This window comes from Poecile atricapillus, chromosome Z (genome assembly GCF_030490865.1).
Source record: "Poecile atricapillus isolate bPoeAtr1 chromosome Z, bPoeAtr1.hap1, whole genome shotgun sequence".
Lineage (NCBI taxonomy): Eukaryota > Metazoa > Chordata > Aves > Passeriformes > Paridae > Poecile > Poecile atricapillus.
The window spans coordinates 69,925,354-69,941,880 of record NC_081289.1 but is presented as its reverse complement, the minus strand read 5'-3'; the positions used below and the strand labels follow the sequence as shown (position 1 = coordinate 69,941,880).

Sequence of the window (16,527 nt, the reverse complement as noted above, 5' to 3'; positions counted from 1 at the left end):
GAATTTCTGTTTTGATAGCTGGCCCCTTAGACTCTGACAAGTTTTTGGTACGAGGGCATGGGGACCTGAGCCCTGCAACCCTGATTCCCAGGTTCCAGGCCCTGATTCCCATTGCCTTCACACACACACACACACACACACACACACACACACACAAAAAAAAAAAAAAAAGGGCTCAGCCAGGAACTGGCTGCAGTCCTTGGCTTTCAGACTTCCACAGTGTCTGGTCTCAGCAGTTGCTGGCTCCACAGGTGTCTGGTTCCCCCTGACTCACAATACCCTGTCTCTGTGAACACTTGGAATTCCTCATACACATGTGTGTGTAGAATAGACACACACACACACACCCTGAATTGTGAAAAATTTTAAGAAGTAGAATTTAATGAAAAGACAGGATGAATGGATGGTGACACACAGAGCATGGCCAGGCAAGTGTTTCTTATATACAACTGGCCCTTTTTATCCTCTTTTTGCTCTCTTGACCTGTGCTTTTCTTCTGCATGATGCCTTAAGCTTTTCTTTCCCTGCCTTTGGTTCTTCCTCTAGATTTCCCCCCAACACTTTTTGCTGGCACCCCACACTGAGTTGCACCACTCTGTAGGCTGTAATGCCCTTGAAGGAGTCCTGTTGACCCACCCCAGGTGTCATCCCAAGACCAAGGGGCTGATGATTTAATTTTGCAGCCCTGGGAATGGGGCTGGTATTCCTCTGCCTAGTGTTGTGCCTCTGTGTTCCTTGCTGTTCACGGAGGTGAGCCTCTAATCCTGTAATTTAACAACTTTGATAACTTGAGATGGAGTAATAGCAAATGTTAGCAGTTTATATTTCTGGGAAAGTAGTATACAGGGATTTTAATAAGTGCTTGCCACCTACCTCCTTGGGTCTTCATTGAGGTCGAACTGGTGACTGTGGGGAAGCAGTTAGTGAGACTGCTGTGTGCTTTTAAAAATCCACCTTGTTCTCCCACCCTTTAAAGCATTCAAGCAAGCAGATGGCTAATCCCTGAGCAGATGGGCAAGAGCCAAACTTCTGGGGGGTAGCGGGGGAAGGTTGGCCTTGTGTTAAAAATGCTAGCATTGTAAGTTTGTAAAATCTATTCTCACTGTAGGACCAAAAGAGAGCTCTTTGGAAAGCTTTGTTGGTTTTTTAGAAACAAAAGGTGCTATTAGAATTACAGCTGCTGCTGCTTTTTTATTTTTTCTTTTTCTTTTCTTTTCTGTTTTTTTTTTTTTTTTTTTTTAAAAACCCAGGAAGTTTTTCAAAGTTTTGTAATTACCACTGCACTTGTCTTCATCTTACAGTACAACAGGTGATACATCTCGATCAAATCTTTTTGAGGATGCTATAAGTGCACTTGGTAAGTGGAGAGTTTTTTTAATGTAGACATTATTTTGGTGCAGCAGAAACATGACGTATTAGCAGATGTTGACATTTTCTTCTGTATCTGTCATTGCTAAAGTTATAATCAAAGTGCTCTTCTCTAAGACCTGAACTTGGTATCTTGGAACCAGCTTCAAGAGCTACTTTACTGAACAATATTTCCCTTTACATATTCTTATTGTGTAAAAGGAAGATCCTCGCACTCCTGCTTTTTTCCCGCATTTGCTTTAATTTCTCTCTAACTGTTCACTTTGAAGTAGCTTGAATAGAAGATTAGATCTAAATATGTGTGTGCTTTTCACTTTTGCACCGCAGATTGCAGGGCTGATAAAATGGCTGCCTTTATTATTCACTTGTTCCAGCTTTAAAAGTACTTGCTTTTTGACACATTGAGATTAGATAAATTCACCAGATCTGCTGCTGTCTGGGCTGAGAAATGAATGCCTCCATGTATTTACAGTCAACTTACTTTTATTTTGACATTTTAAATAATATTTTTTTCTCAGTGGAATAGACAGAATAAAGACAACAGGAAGGTCTGCCGCTCACTTATGCTGACTTGGGGAGCTAGAAAATTATTAGACAAATCCACAGCTCCTTACTCCTGATGAAATTTTTGGGTTGTTTTGGAGTGTAACAAATTCAGGTACAGAAATAAGGAGGTGGGGTTTTTAATTTGTCTTTAAATATGAAGCTGCAACTTGGTACAAAGAGTAAAACCAAGTTAAGACTTTCACTTAAGTTTTTGTGTGGATTTATTTGAGGTAGGTGCTGTGATTAAGCAGCCCAGGGTGATTTAGAAGCAGCAGGAACATTTTACATGAATTAGTGGTAGCAACTCGATTTAGTCTCTCCACTGCAGCTTAGATCTTAGGTCTGACATACTGTTTTAAATTGTATCATCCAAAATAGCTGATAGATACTGATAGCAGGAGACAAAAATGTAGCAGAACTAAAGTGGCTGAAGTGAAGGTGCTTTCTTAACTATTCATAATGTCCCAGTGGCCAGGATGAGGTCATCACCAACACAAGTGTTTAACAGTGTTACCAGCAAGTTAATTGAAGCTGGTGATCTTGATTCAAATCTCTTCAAAATTGGGGAAAAAAACCCAAAATATTTCAAGAACATTTTATATGGGAGTTCTTTGGTTGGTGTCTGATGGAGTAAACCTATCAGACAAACCTGACGTGTTTGGAAATAAGAGGTATTGAGTGTGACTTACGTGTTGTCAGCCAAAAATTTTTAAGGGCAATAGACATGAACTCTGTGGTTCTTTTTCTTTAAAAACTGTCCTGAAGGGCATTTGCTTGCACAAATTGATGGAGTATGTTTTCACATCCCAAGTTGGATCCTGTACATGTTCTAACTGTTGCTTCTCAATTACATTGTCTGAAATTAATTGACTTTGCATTAAAAACAGGGATTGGTTTCTATGATTTGCTGTTGTTTTCAGTTAAATGCTGAAAAGTGATGTGGCTTTGTGTATTATGTGAAGATCTGCACGTCTTGCAGTCCTTGTACAGCCACATCTTTCACAGGAGCAGCCGCAGCTTTCTTGAGGCATAGGATGAGAAATATTGTGGGGAGTATGATGAACTGGATTTGAGAGTTAATCCAGCTTTAAAATGTTATTTGAAAGACAAAAGCAAAGAGCAGAATCAATTCAACATTGACCTCAAACATTTCCACTAGCACTAGAGACAGAGAGGCCTGACTCTGTATCATGACATTGCTGGTGTGCACCTTCTGAATTGTTATTCTTGATCTTGTTGCTGCACACTTTGTGAAGTAGGCTGCATGGAGTACATGCACTTACATTTTCAGTAACTCTGTTTTCCTCCTTTGGCTTTTAATTATGCCTTAGGTAGCAGCCTGTGCAGGGCAAGCCAGCCTTTTTGCACCTTTTTCCTGTATCAAATCTCATACTGTTCCAGTCTCTACCTTATTTGCTTATAGCAATAATAAGCAAAATATAAGCAAAAAATACAAGCCATAATAAGCAAAAATATATTTGCTTATATTGAAAAAGCAATACTCATTGCTTATACTGAAAAAGCAATGTTCAAGTGGTAACTAATTACATTAACAGGTGTTCTGTCTGCTTGGTTACTTTCTTAGGAGTGGTAAGGGTAAACTAGTGTGGTGTAAGGAAGAACGTGAGCAGAATTAATAAAATCATTGTGTTGGGACAATTATTGGCTTGGCTTTTTTTTGCTCCCCTGAAGATACAAATAGAAGTATGTATCTTTAGAGCAAGGTTTAGGTGATTTTTTTATTTCACATCTGAAAAAATGGAGGCAGATGTAAAATGGATGATCTTGTAGGTCTGTATGAAGACATGAAGAGCTTATTCCTTAAACTCAGGTTGGCACTATTACTTTGAGGCCCAAATAATAAATACTCAAATTAGTCAAGGCTTTTAAATCCTTTATTTCTGGATAATGCACAAGTACCCTTGGGCTAGGGCTTTTATTGTTTGTTCTTGAATATACTGCCCTAAGTCATACACCTACTGATTATTTAGAAGCACACATTAAAAAACAGGCAGTGGGGTTGTATTAATGCTGGCTTGAGTTAAACACCTTCTCCCTAAGGGAATAAAACATAATGTTTTCTTTGGCTCTTTTAATTATGACTTACTTGCCTTAGCAGAGTAGCTCTTGTATTTGTTTCCTCTGGGTTTTTTTAAAAATATTATTATTAATCAGTTTTTTTTATTACATCTGTTAATTATTTAACTTTCTTGTCACTAACTTGATATTTGCAGAGTCAGTCAGTGGTAGGATTCACTGAGATCAGGAATACCTTAATCCAAGGAAGAAGGTATTTTAATGCCTGGGTTTGTTTGTATTTTTTTTGCCCCCCAGGAAGATAACCTTGAAGACTTGCCCAATTGCAATGTATAACAGAATAGTTACCTTTTTTTTTTTTTTTTTTAAATTTATATACTTGCTGCCTGCTTTTGAGGCAGGAAAATTAAATGGATTATGAAAAGAGATAATAATCTTCCTTACAATTATATTAGTGAACAGTTGCCCTTAAATTGCTCCATATACAGTGTATGTACCTTTTGTCTTGATTGATGCAGGTATGGGACAGTTTTCATCTCTTTTTGCTGTAAGAGGTGGGGGATTTGATGGGATGGATGTCTTGTCAAATGTTAAATTGAGTAAGATAAGAATTAAATGGGATAACTTGGTTTCCTGAACCCCCACTGAGGTCTTGAATGATGTTTCTAGATACAACTTCTAAGTCTTCTACGTGATTTGAGTTGGTCCACCTTAAATTGATTGAATTACTTTGATCATCATCACCGTCACATAGCGATATATAGCAATATATAATATATAATAATCACTAATTGTCATCTGTCTAACAACAGCATAGCAGAAAGTCTTTATTTGGAAAATCCTCAGTGGCTAATAATTTGATAGGCAGATTTCAAATGAATACATTTCCAAATGTAAGCTGCAGGAGACTTCTCTTGATTACATCAGGAATTGAATATTAGCTGTGAGGATGCCCTTGACCTTAAATGAAAACATTGAAGAGAGAACATTATTTCAATTACAAGTACAGAAGTATCACAAGTACTGCTTTTGTCAGTAGAAGTTTAAATTTTCTTCATTACCTTCCACTATTTCCAATCAAATTCATAATGAAACCACTGAATATTTTTGGAATTAAAGCCACAGAACCGTGGCATGTTTAATATGAAGTACTCTTCGCAATGAATGACTGAAATTCAGGTAGAAATTACACTTACCCCTTACTTTTTTTTTTTTTTTTTTGTGTGTGTGTGATTATTTTCATCTTATTCCCTTAAAATGGTGTTCCTGTGACTTCTAGTGACTGGTCAATCCTATGAGAACATGGTGACTGAGATCATGTCCATGGGCTACGAGCGGGAGCAGGTGATTGCAGCACTGAGGGCCAGCTTCAACAATCCTGACAGAGCGGTGGAATACCTTCTGATGGTGAGCACTTACCTTACTGCACCTTCTTTTTTGAGTTTTGGTTTCCCAGGTAGTGCCTTTCACTTTGATTTTGGTGTTATTTTGGACATGATTCAGTCACTGAGAGTGACATTTGCCATCTGGAAAGATGGGATCAAAGTTTTGACAGACATGCTGTGTTACAGAAAACACTGAATAATCCCTAACCACCTCTACCACTTCTTTGCTTTCATTTTTTGTTGATTGATATAGATATGTCTGTGAAGTATGTCCAATTACAGTGATAACTTTAACTGCCAATGGTTGGCTCAGTGGTTTTGTCACCTTTGTGACAGCATTAATTGATTAGTTATACTTTTGTATCTATATTGTTACCATTAGGTTCCAGTACACTGTTTTTGCTAATAATGCACAGTGTTCTTAATATACTTTCCAAGCAGAAAGTTTTGAGAGTTTTTTTTTTAAACTATTCTTAACTGGTGTTTTCATTTCAGCAGTGTTTTAGAGAAGAAACTATTTTCATTTGATAAATAAAGCTTGAAGGGCATGAGAGGAAATAGAAGAGTAAATTTCACTTTAATGAAAACCCTGTGAGTTGTTTTAGGGACTTTTTGGATCGTTTATTGTTGTATAGCTTAATCTGACAGGTGAATTGTAACCACCATAGAATCTGTCTGATTTTGTTGCTTAATCAGTATTTCCAGTACATTTAATTTTCACTCTGGCATACCATTTTTCCCCTGATGGGGTTTTTCCTTTTAGCAGATCTGAACTTTATTAAGATCTGGCAGCCAGATATCTTGACTTAATCCTTGCAAAATACATGTGGATCGAATTTCTGATTGATTGATAAGAAATCTGGCATCTTTACCCTCTAGTTATAAAACTTCAATTTTGTTAATGAAGTTTTCCTTCAGTAGTTACAACTACAAGTCCCTGGCATGCTTCCTACTTACATTTATGTTCCCAAATGTACAAAACTTGGTAATCTTCAAATTTTCAAGTGACAACAAATGCTTTGAGTACAATAATGTGAAAAGTTCAATTTCCAACTAGCACTAGGCCAAGCAAAGGTGAATGCAAAAGCTCTCCATTCTGTCATAAGTCTGAAAGTTTAGACATTTGTTTTTCATGCTGTAAAAATGTTGGGTTTACTGTTCATCTAGTCTGTAAATACACTGAATTCAGTGCCTCCCCTAAGTGTGGGGTCTGCTGTGTGTGTGGCAGCATGCAATTCTTGTGCACTCAGCTTCTGGCATTTCCTTCCTCTGGCTTATTTCTGTTCAGGAGCTCCAGAAGAGAGATAGAATATCCCTGTGAAGGAGCTGCATGTCACATCTGCCAAGTGCTTTGACTGCTAGGAGCAGTTCATTTCTAGTCCTTTACTAGGTCCTGTATATAAAATGGGTCCTTCTGTTATGTAAGGTGTCCCTCTATGTTTTGTGTTATCCTTCACTGGAAATACCTTTTATTTTTTCTTCCTCTTCTTCCTGCTGGGAAAGGGAGTAGGGAGGAATGGTTTTGCTCTTGGAGATCATATTAGATGGCAGACTTTTTGCTGTCCTTCTAGAAGAATCCTCTTGCTGTAAGTCGTCTTTATAACTGTTCTGGATCTTCTGGGGTCTGAAGATGTTCCTTACTTTCCTGCTGCATTAGAAAAAGGTTCTTTTTAGTCACTATTCATCTGATCTGTTGATGACACTGTTCTTTGACCCTCTCTCTACATTACTTGCCTACAAACTATCATCAGCACTATTTTTTATATAATCTGCAGATTAAGATTCAGTCATTGAGATCTATAAGTGTAACAACACTGTCCAGGTTTAAAGAATTTGGGTACAGCAAGGATAAGGTGTTCAAAAGGACTTAAACTGCAATTAAAGCACAGCTGTTCCTCAGATGAGCCCTGAAGATTTTACTTGTTTCCCATGGTTCAGACGGAAAGCTCTTCAGTTTTCATGGTTTGGTCATTGAAGATTATAGATGTAATCCTGTGGTTGTAGGAGTTGCAAAAGATGATCTTTATTTTTCTATGCCCCAGACTCATCTTTGGTGGCATTTACATTCAGATCTCTCTTTCAGCCAAGGGTTTCCTAACCTCTAGTCAGGAAGGAGTTTTGTCATCTCTTCAATAACCAGCCTCTTAGTCTGGATATTTTTTGGGAGCATTTTTTTAGAGTGAGTATAGTCAAATACTGAACACCATTCCTAGAGAGATGGTCAATGTCCTGTGCCTGTCAGTGTTTCAGAGGCATTTGGACAATGCCCTTTACAGGTTATAACTTTTTGGTCAGCCATGAGTTGGTCAATCAGTAGGACTTAGATGATCATTATAAGTACCTCCCAACTGGAACCACTTTGTTCTCTCTTCTGTGCAGAAGCTGGACCTGATGTGATTATTGCCCTGCAGAGAGCACTGTCAGCTGAAATCCACTGTACTGCTCAGTTAAACAGTAAACAATTGTTTCATCCACCATAAGGCAACAGTGGCCTTTTTTTGCTGTCCAAGCAGTGTTTGCATTCAGAGTGGCTTGTGCTGTGTGGTTTAATACCATGTTTTATTTTGTTGTGTAGCTGTGTGAACAAGGTCCACACGCCTCACTGGCATTGTCTGATAACAACTGCACACAGTCTCCGTTATTTGGAGAGTGATAATTCAAGCTTGTCTTGGGAAGTTAAGATGATGTTCAAGATGACAAATAATTTCTAAGTAAATTGTTTGAACTAGTTTACACAATCCTTCCATTCAAGAGCAAACTTAAAAGTTTAAATAAGCACATGGTGTTTGATCTGGACACAGATTGCAGTGATGACGTATGCTTATGAATAGGTGAAATCAACTAGTAATTTCATAAGATTAGCCCAAGTTGTCACATTATACTTGGATTGCCAGAAATTACTGATTTGATGGAAAAGGTATGTAATCAGTGCTCTGTAAGCCACTGATAAGGGAGAGTTACCTCAGAATTATACCATTAATGGAATCCTCCTCCCCCTCAGTGGAGGGAGGGATGTGTAGCAAGCTTACTGAGCTGTGTGAAGGTAATGAAGTGTGTGACAGGGAAATCTTGCATTTATTCCCCTGAGTGGCTTAAATGTGTACTTGATGACCAGATGATTTATACCTTGATGTACTTCTTAATAAACAAGGTAAGGCAAAGAGCATTGTTTGGAGCACTGTCCAATTCTCCCTTTCTAGATGTGTCCTTTATATTAGCTGTATATTTGTCCTTTTTGTTCAGGTGTAATGATGAATATACCATGTGAAGCTCATGTTACAGCAGGACTTTTAATCTGCATTACCTACCACTGATTTTTATGGTAGGCTTGACAAACCTCTTCATTGTCTGGTTACCCTGTAGTTCTGTAATATTTCCACCCACCCAGTTCCTTACGTTTTGTGGTTCCCCAGCACAAGGCTGACCCTTACTTGGGTAACTTGTCTGGGCTGTTCCAAGAGGGTTTGTTGCAATATTCTTTGTGTCTCTCCCAGGAGTAAGTTAGCAGGCTTCAGAAAGGCAGCTTGAAAGGACAGACTTGGTGCAGGAGTTCAGTGGCAGCAAGGAAGGCAGGGTTAGGGTAGGAAGCTTGAGGGATTTCCATGCAGGAGAAAAGCGGCAGAGTGAGGTATCATGGTTGTGTAACCCAGCTTCCAGTTTATTATAATATTGTGTTTTAGCTTTGTGCATTTCAGCCATCTGAGCAGTCAGTTCCTGTATAAAGTTGCTTGTACATAGAAAATAAAAGGCAAGTTAACTTTTTTTTTAAACTGCTAAAGCTGGGTGACATACAGACCTTTTCACCTTTAAGATACATTAAATGACAGCTTTTCATTGAAGAAAGGGGTCCCAAGAGCTGTGTTCTTGTATCTCTTCTCATTCCTTGCCAGTTGTATGGAATTGTTAATCTTAGTTAGCATTTTGTGGTGCAATTTGTTGTTGTAATGTCTCTTTTGCACAACAATATAAGATAGTGTATTTAGTTTAAGTTTTTCATTCTTATCAAATATATTTAAGCAGAATTCAAAGCAAGTACTATTTATCAGGCAAAGGGTGTTTTAAAGTGATGCAGGGCATGCTTTGCTGCCTTTTTATACAAACCACACATTTTTCCTGCCAGAAAATAAAATTAACCTTTTCCACAGTGTTCTCTGTCAGTTATAAAAGCATAACTCACAGGATCTTGCCTTATGTTTGCAGTGAAAGCATTAAGGTTTTTTTTTTTTCCCCTTCATTCTGAAAGCCAAATAACTGCATGCAGTTGAAACATATCTGTTAGCATTCTGTGGGTAATGATGTGAACTGTGGCTTTAGGGTATACCTGGAGATAATCAGGCTGTGGCTGACCCCCCTCAACCACCAAGCACTGGTGCATCTCAGTCTTCAGCAGTGGCAGCAGCAGTAGCAACTATACCCACGACTACTAGTTCACTAGGAGGTAAGAAAGGCTGTATTTGAGAAGATGTGATGAACAATGTGCACTTAATCAATCTCTTTTTTCAGTCAGTTTTAAGTTCCAGGTGCTGGTGAGCTGTTCAGAGGGAATTGGATAAGAGCTGTTAACATGGGAAGTCCAGGTGTGGTACTTTCTCGGGACAAGTAGCTTGTTGTATGCCACATGCAAAGCTTTCCATAAATGCAGTGAGCTTGCACAAGTTCAGTATTCTGGATTCTTAAGTGCAAGACCACAATGTGGGGAGGGGTTGTGTTTTGTCTCACTTAAATTCTGGGTTTCCACTCTCTGACTGACTGGGCACTGCCCACTATGACTATATTAATATATTTACCACATAGAAGCTGGGATATCGAGGGAGAAACCTGAAATTAGGCCATGAATTGTAGCACTGGAGAGACCTATAAATGACCTAGGACTCCTCACTCAGCACTGCAGCACTTTGACAGTGGTTGGTGCCTGCTGAAGAGAACGGTATTTATCATGTATTTATCTCCTTCTTAAAGGGAGATAGACAAAGACATGAAAGGAGCCAAGTGAAGGGGTAGGAAAGGTCTGTTTTAGGCTATGGTAGAAATGGTGCTCAAGATACAAGAGACAAGACAGTCAAGATTGGGTAGATGTGTCTTACTGAGATTAACCAGAAATGAGACATCCAGAGTAAAGTGTTTGAGATAAGGACAAGGCTGTTGGATCTTATAAGAAGACTTGGTGGAAAGGAAATGTGTTGTTTAACCTTAGAATAAGGAAGTATTGCTTAAACTAGAGTGAAGAAGCAAATTATTCTATTCTTCAGTGAGTGGTGTATTATCCACTTTCATGTCCTGTTTCTATCTACAATTACAGTGCAGGTATGCATTTTATTAAGGTTTGCAATAACTTTTAAAAAATCATGTTATTTCTCTGGTCTTTTTTTCAGGACATCCTCTTGAGTTTTTACGAAATCAGCCTCAGTTCCAGCAGATGAGACAAATTATCCAGCAAAATCCTTCTCTGTTGCCAGCATTGCTACAGCAGATTGGACGGGAAAACCCCCAACTACTGCAGGTGGATCTTAAAACAAGAAAACAATGCTTACTAATTCTGATTTAGCTTTACAGGAGAGTCATATGTTGATGTTGTCTGGGATAATGTGTTACTAGCAGTTACAACATTCTATTGCTGGCTTTTCAGCAGTTGTTGCTGTATAGAAGGTATTTTCTCTGACATTAGATATAAATTTGAGATATCATAGGAGGTGAAGAGGGGGTGAAGAGGAGGAAAGGATCACTGCATTTGAATTGAAACATAAAAATTGCATTTGTTACCGTTAGATTTAACAGGTATTTTCTGTGCACTTTTTACGCATCCTTTTGACTTCTTAATTCTCTGAAAACAAATATTTTTGCACATTTGTTACTTAAATATATGTGTTTCTTTTACTGTTCTGTGCATCACAGCAAATAAGCCAGCACCAGGAACATTTTATTCATATGTTGAATGAGCCAGTTCTAGAGTCGCGCCAAGGTTTAAGTGGCAGTGATGATGGTGCCAGCACTGGAGGGATAGGAGATGCTGGGAATGCTCATATGAACTACATTCAAGTAACACCTCAGGAAAAAGAAGCTATAGAAAGGGTGAGCCTTTCTTCTTTGAAATTGTCTTTCTTCTTTGAAATGCTTGTTGCTGTAGGGTGTTGACTCCAGTGCATGTCTAAGACATACTTAAACTTTGTTTAGCTCAGTAGTTCTGCATCATATTTGGTATTTTCATAGTTGGCATTTCATAGCTGTTGTAGCCTTGTTTCAAATTATATCTCTTCTTGTTTTATAGCAGTTGAGTCTAAAATATCTGAAATCCGTCGTACTGAGAAGAGGCAGAGCATTTTAAGTGATCAGAGACCATCCTGTGATAATTGATATTGGAATGGGTTTCGCTCAGCAATTATTCAGGAAGTAATTCCTCTTACTTGTGCAAAAAGTAGAAGGAAGTAGCAGAAGCTTCAGCCAGTACTGTTCTAGGTCATGCCATGACAGGTTTGCAGGTACAAAGATCTGGCTGCTTAAGCACTGTTTGCAAAGTACTCAGAAAGTAAAAACACTCACAGTTAAGTAGATTAGTTGAAGTCAAAACCCAGTTATTTGTCTGTCCATGACAATTAGTTAATTATAGTTTTCTAAAAGTACTGGTAAGCATGAAAATATACTCTTGGTGGTGGTGTATTACATTCATAAATACTGTGTAACTGACTAAATATGGATTTGCATAGATGGCAGTGCCTCTGAGGTTTTTCTCAGGACAAATTGCAAGACTTTTGTTCTACTGTGGTAGTGGCTTGGCACCCCAAAGACAATGTTTTTTAATCTGGCAAAACAAAACTTTATGTAAAAATCATTAGAATATACCTATTTGTATACAGGTGTCAGCTCTCTACATCTTGAGGAAATTGGCAATTATTAAAATTAGTCTTATAAAATTATTTGTCCATGTACTTTTCCACAGGCCATCTTCTGTAATCTGTTGCATTTCCTTTTAAAGCCATTTAATGCAGTAGAGCTTTATTACCTCTACAACCTGTTCTAAATCCCAGCAGAGATCCTAATACGCTTCTTTCTCTTTCCATGAAAGACAAACATCAAAATTCAAGTGTCTTAGTATTTCAGCTGATGCCTTCATGCTGTTTGTGAGCCTGAAATATAAAATCTAAGGATGGCTGGTGAGGGATAATAGGATACAGTTTTTTTTTTCTCGCAGTTATTTGAACTGCCCCATACATGAAGTACCTTGGAGGTGCTGTGAGGATTTTAAGAAAATATCCAAATAGTAGAGTGTACTTGCCTTTGGCTAAAAGGAGAATTCATTTGCTGAGTGCCCCTAAGTGCTGGCTAAACCCTTGGCACAGCAATAAGTTCTTCTCTGGTGTTCTCAAGCCCTGTTGTCACTGTATTCCAGACATTAATTAATTCTTTGACTTCTGAAAACCAGATTGCTCTCAGCTTACTTCTCTTGGCTGCAGCATGTAGCTAATTTTTTAAGATAAACAACTGAAAATATGGCTTAATGGGATGTGCTGGACAAGATCACAGGCTGGGAGCTTTTGTGCCAGGCAATTTTTTGTTAAAAGTGCTTTAGAGCTTTGTATAATTGTTTAAAATGAGCTTGTTTGAAGTTTTGTTTTATTTTTTGTTTTTTTTTTCTGCAGCAGTGCAATGTACCGTTACTTCTTGACAATACTGTGACCCAGGTCTCTTTTAGACTTGCTGTGTCACTAAAGAAGTGACAACTTTTTATTATGCTTCATTAGACTTAATCCAATCATATTTTAAAGTGAGGATGCTCTTTACTAGAGGCAGAGGCAGCACCTCATTTTTTACTTGCTAAAGTCTGCATTGAAGTAGGCAGCAATGATATTTTCAAGAAGGCAGTAGTTGCTTAAGTGACATCTCAAGACACATGCAAAATGTACTTCCTAAATATGTTTCTTTTCTTCAGTTAAAGGCATTAGGATTTCCTGAAGGACTTGTGATACAGGCATATTTCGCTTGTGAGAAGAATGAAAACCTGGCTGCCAACTTTCTTCTACAGCAGAACTTCGACGAAGACTGAGAGAATTTTCTTTTCTATTTCACACCTCACACCAGTGCATTACACTAACTCTGTTCACTGGATTGTCTAGGATATTTGGGCTTATATTCATTATGCTTGGTGTATGGCAAATAGGGGGTGGGTGGAAGGGAGAACATAGGAAACAAAGCAAAGAAAGCAACCAGTTTTAAATGTCTGTTTCTAAATTAGCAGATGCAGAAAATCGCACAGTGTAAAAAAAGAAACCATATATATATATACAACCAAAAAATCAGCTTCTGCAGATAATTAGTTCCTTCTATAACCTGTAGGTTAACTTTTTCTAGGTTTAAACTCTTACTGTACTAGTTCCAGAAATGTAGTGTAATGCACTGCTTCATGTTCCTTTCCACTTAGTATTGACAATGGAAGTAGCCTGTGCTACGTAGATTTTACAGTCTGTATTTCATGGCAACACTGGATAGCAGCTTTGTGAAATCTAAAAAATCTGAGCAAATGTAATCCTGAATGCCAAAATAGGGGTATTCAGGTTTTTTCTTCAGCTGTGTTAAAGTAGTGCAAGAAACACACTATTTTTGTCTAATGCTGAATTAGAACAGTGTTGGCTTTTTACTTTTTTTCCAATGAAAACCCACTGCAGTTAAAAGTGTCCTGATTATTGAAAAACACCACCCCCTCCTTTGTCCCCCTGAAATGATCTGAGAAACTATATACATACAGAAAAAAAAATTATTATCCTGTTTACATATTTTCTCTTTGGGAAAAAAAAAAAAAATTATAGATATCTAATTACTGTTCTCTTAATGTTATCTTGCAGTAAAAGTTTTAAAAGCAATAGATTGCATGTTTGGTTTTGTTATATGCACTCTAGTGAATTGAATATTCTTTTTCTGCCAGCAAACAAAATGCAAGCTTCATTTTTGTCTGCTGCAATGAGACTTTATCAAATCAAATTTCACCTTCCCAACTTTGTTGAACCAGCTTTTATAGTACAGCTCTAAGTGTTCTGTTGCTCTTGAGTAGATTGTAGTGTTCAAGCTATTTCTGTTAAGTAAGGACTTTTGGGGATTTATTCACTTTATAAGGAAGAGAAGTTCAAAACTTGAGATATCAAGGAAACTATCAATTTATTCCAATGTAAAAAAAAAAAAATTGACACTCGAAACTTTCTATGGAAAATAAACTCTGGTTACAGAGTTTTGAATCTTACTTCTTTGTTTCTACTTAACATTTATTTTGTTTAGTCATCATAAAATGTTAACAATGTTGTTTTTTTGGGTTTTTTTTAATACATGTTTATTTTTAGAGGTAATTTTGCCCATCATTGCAATACTAGGAATAAAAACAAATGTAAATTTAATCTAAAGCTGTTCTGTGCAACGTTACCTGAACACAACATGGGGATAGTTTGATTTTTCTACTGTTGTAGTCCGATTACCTGGATTACAAATTTACCTCTACAGTTAGCAGGAAAAAATATTATTAGTGGTACAGCCCTGAACTCCTGTACAACTAATGATATTAATGATTTTAGTGATTTAGTGGTACAACTAAAAAATTATTTTCTGCTGAGTTTGTCTATCAGTGGATTAACTACTTAACTACTACTTAAGCTCAAAGTACAAGTCAAGTGTTTTGAAAAAAAGAGCTAAAAAGACTGAAACATTTGTATTTCGTTTCTTCATTGATTGGCCATAGTCTGTAAAAATATTATCTGCACAAAACAACTGCATTAAAGCCTTCTACTTTTTTTTTTTTTCTATTCTTATACATCTGTGATATTTTTCCAGATAGTGTGTATTTTAATTATTCAGATTTTATTCTTTTAAAATTTCTTAGGTGTATATTGTCTAAGTGATCAGTAGCACAACCCAAATCTATCAGTAGGAGATGTGATACTGCTAAATAGGAAATAAGTCTTTCATAATGTTTTCATTAGAGAAGTTAACATTAATACCTGAATCAGCTAGTGGACTTCATCTAAATAGGATTCTCAGTTTATCTGTGAACTGGGAGAGATGGATTTTGATTTAACACTGCACGCCGAAAGGGGCTGTTTGTTATCTGTGAAAGGACCAGCTGTCAGGTACTTGAAAAACACCAAATTGATACAAGGACTTCTTGAATGTACTTTTACTACATAGCTAATACCTAACTAAGACAAAAGCTTTTAGTTTGTGGGAGTCTTCTGTACTGATCAAACTGCTATGAGAAATAACCATTCCTTCTCTAGGAGGGTGGAGAGTAAAGCAAGAATGTCTGGGTGTTTCAGTCCACTCCCTCCAATTTTGATTTTGAAATGTTTACTTATTATAAATGTATTTGAATTAAAGTCTGTTGAGCTTGTTCTTTGTAAAAAAAAAAAACAAATAACAAAACAAAAGCCAAAAAAAAAAAAAAGCTAGTAGCTTTGTTCATTTGTAACTTTGTATGCTGAGTGACTGAGGGATTTATGGCTGCTGTGTTTGAAGCCTTACTAGTCATGCTGTTCCCGTTTTTTCCAGCAGTGAAACAGTGTTTTTGTGACTTCTGATGAACAACAGGTGTCTGACCTTACATGCTAGCAAAAACTGTTAACCTGTCCAATAGCGGGATACTTGCCAGGGAGAATCGTGTCTCTCTTTGTAGTAGCTGCCAAAAGGGAAGAATACATGGAATTCATGTGGTGTTGAGGAGGTGTGACCTGAGCAAGCTGCCTAGGTGTGTTGTGCCTCGTTTTCTACCAAGTACTACCGGGAGTTGTCTGCACAGAGTGCTCCTCAGCTTCTCTGCTGCAGATCTCTTAGGGATTTGGGGATCAGTTTCCTCAGGGCTTTCTGAACAGTAGCTGAGAAAATAAAGTATTTCTTCCTAAGTTTTGGTACTGTAGTCCTTATCTTTGTTGTAAAACTTCTGAATATCTGCTTAGACAAAAGCTATTTATGATGCACTTTTAATTGGGATTAAAAAGTTACTCTGAAGTCATATTAATTCTGTAGTTGTCTGTTCTTAAGTCCTCTCTACAGCTGCATTTTAATGCTGTGGTTCATTTGTCCAGAGATGCCTGATGAATCCAGCTAAAACCCAAGCAATTCGACTGATCAAATACCCTGTTCTTACCCCACTAACTAAAAAAAAAAAAAAAGTTCTGTTTCTAAGAGAACATTTTAGGAATGTGAGATAATCACTCCTGAA

The 16,527-nt window shown here is 37.4% G+C and overlaps 1 protein-coding gene across 1 annotated transcript in view; it reads left to right on the top strand.

Annotated features, from left to right (window-relative positions):
• RAD23B (RAD23 homolog B, nucleotide excision repair protein) overlaps positions 1-16,207 on the top strand; it is a 35,116-nt gene extending 18,909 nt beyond the window's left edge. The window contains exons 5-10 of the mRNA XM_058826109.1: positions 1,302-1,357; positions 5,231-5,358; positions 9,651-9,774; positions 10,709-10,836; positions 11,229-11,405; positions 13,261-16,207. Of these exons, the coding sequence (XP_058682092.1) occupies positions 1,302-1,357; positions 5,231-5,358; positions 9,651-9,774; positions 10,709-10,836; positions 11,229-11,405; positions 13,261-13,374 (727 nt within the window). The 3' untranslated portion in view covers positions 13,375-16,207. The remainder of the gene's footprint in view (positions 1-1,301; positions 1,358-5,230; positions 5,359-9,650; positions 9,775-10,708; positions 10,837-11,228; positions 11,406-13,260) is intronic.
• The last annotated feature ends 320 nt before the right edge of the window (positions 16,208-16,527 follow it).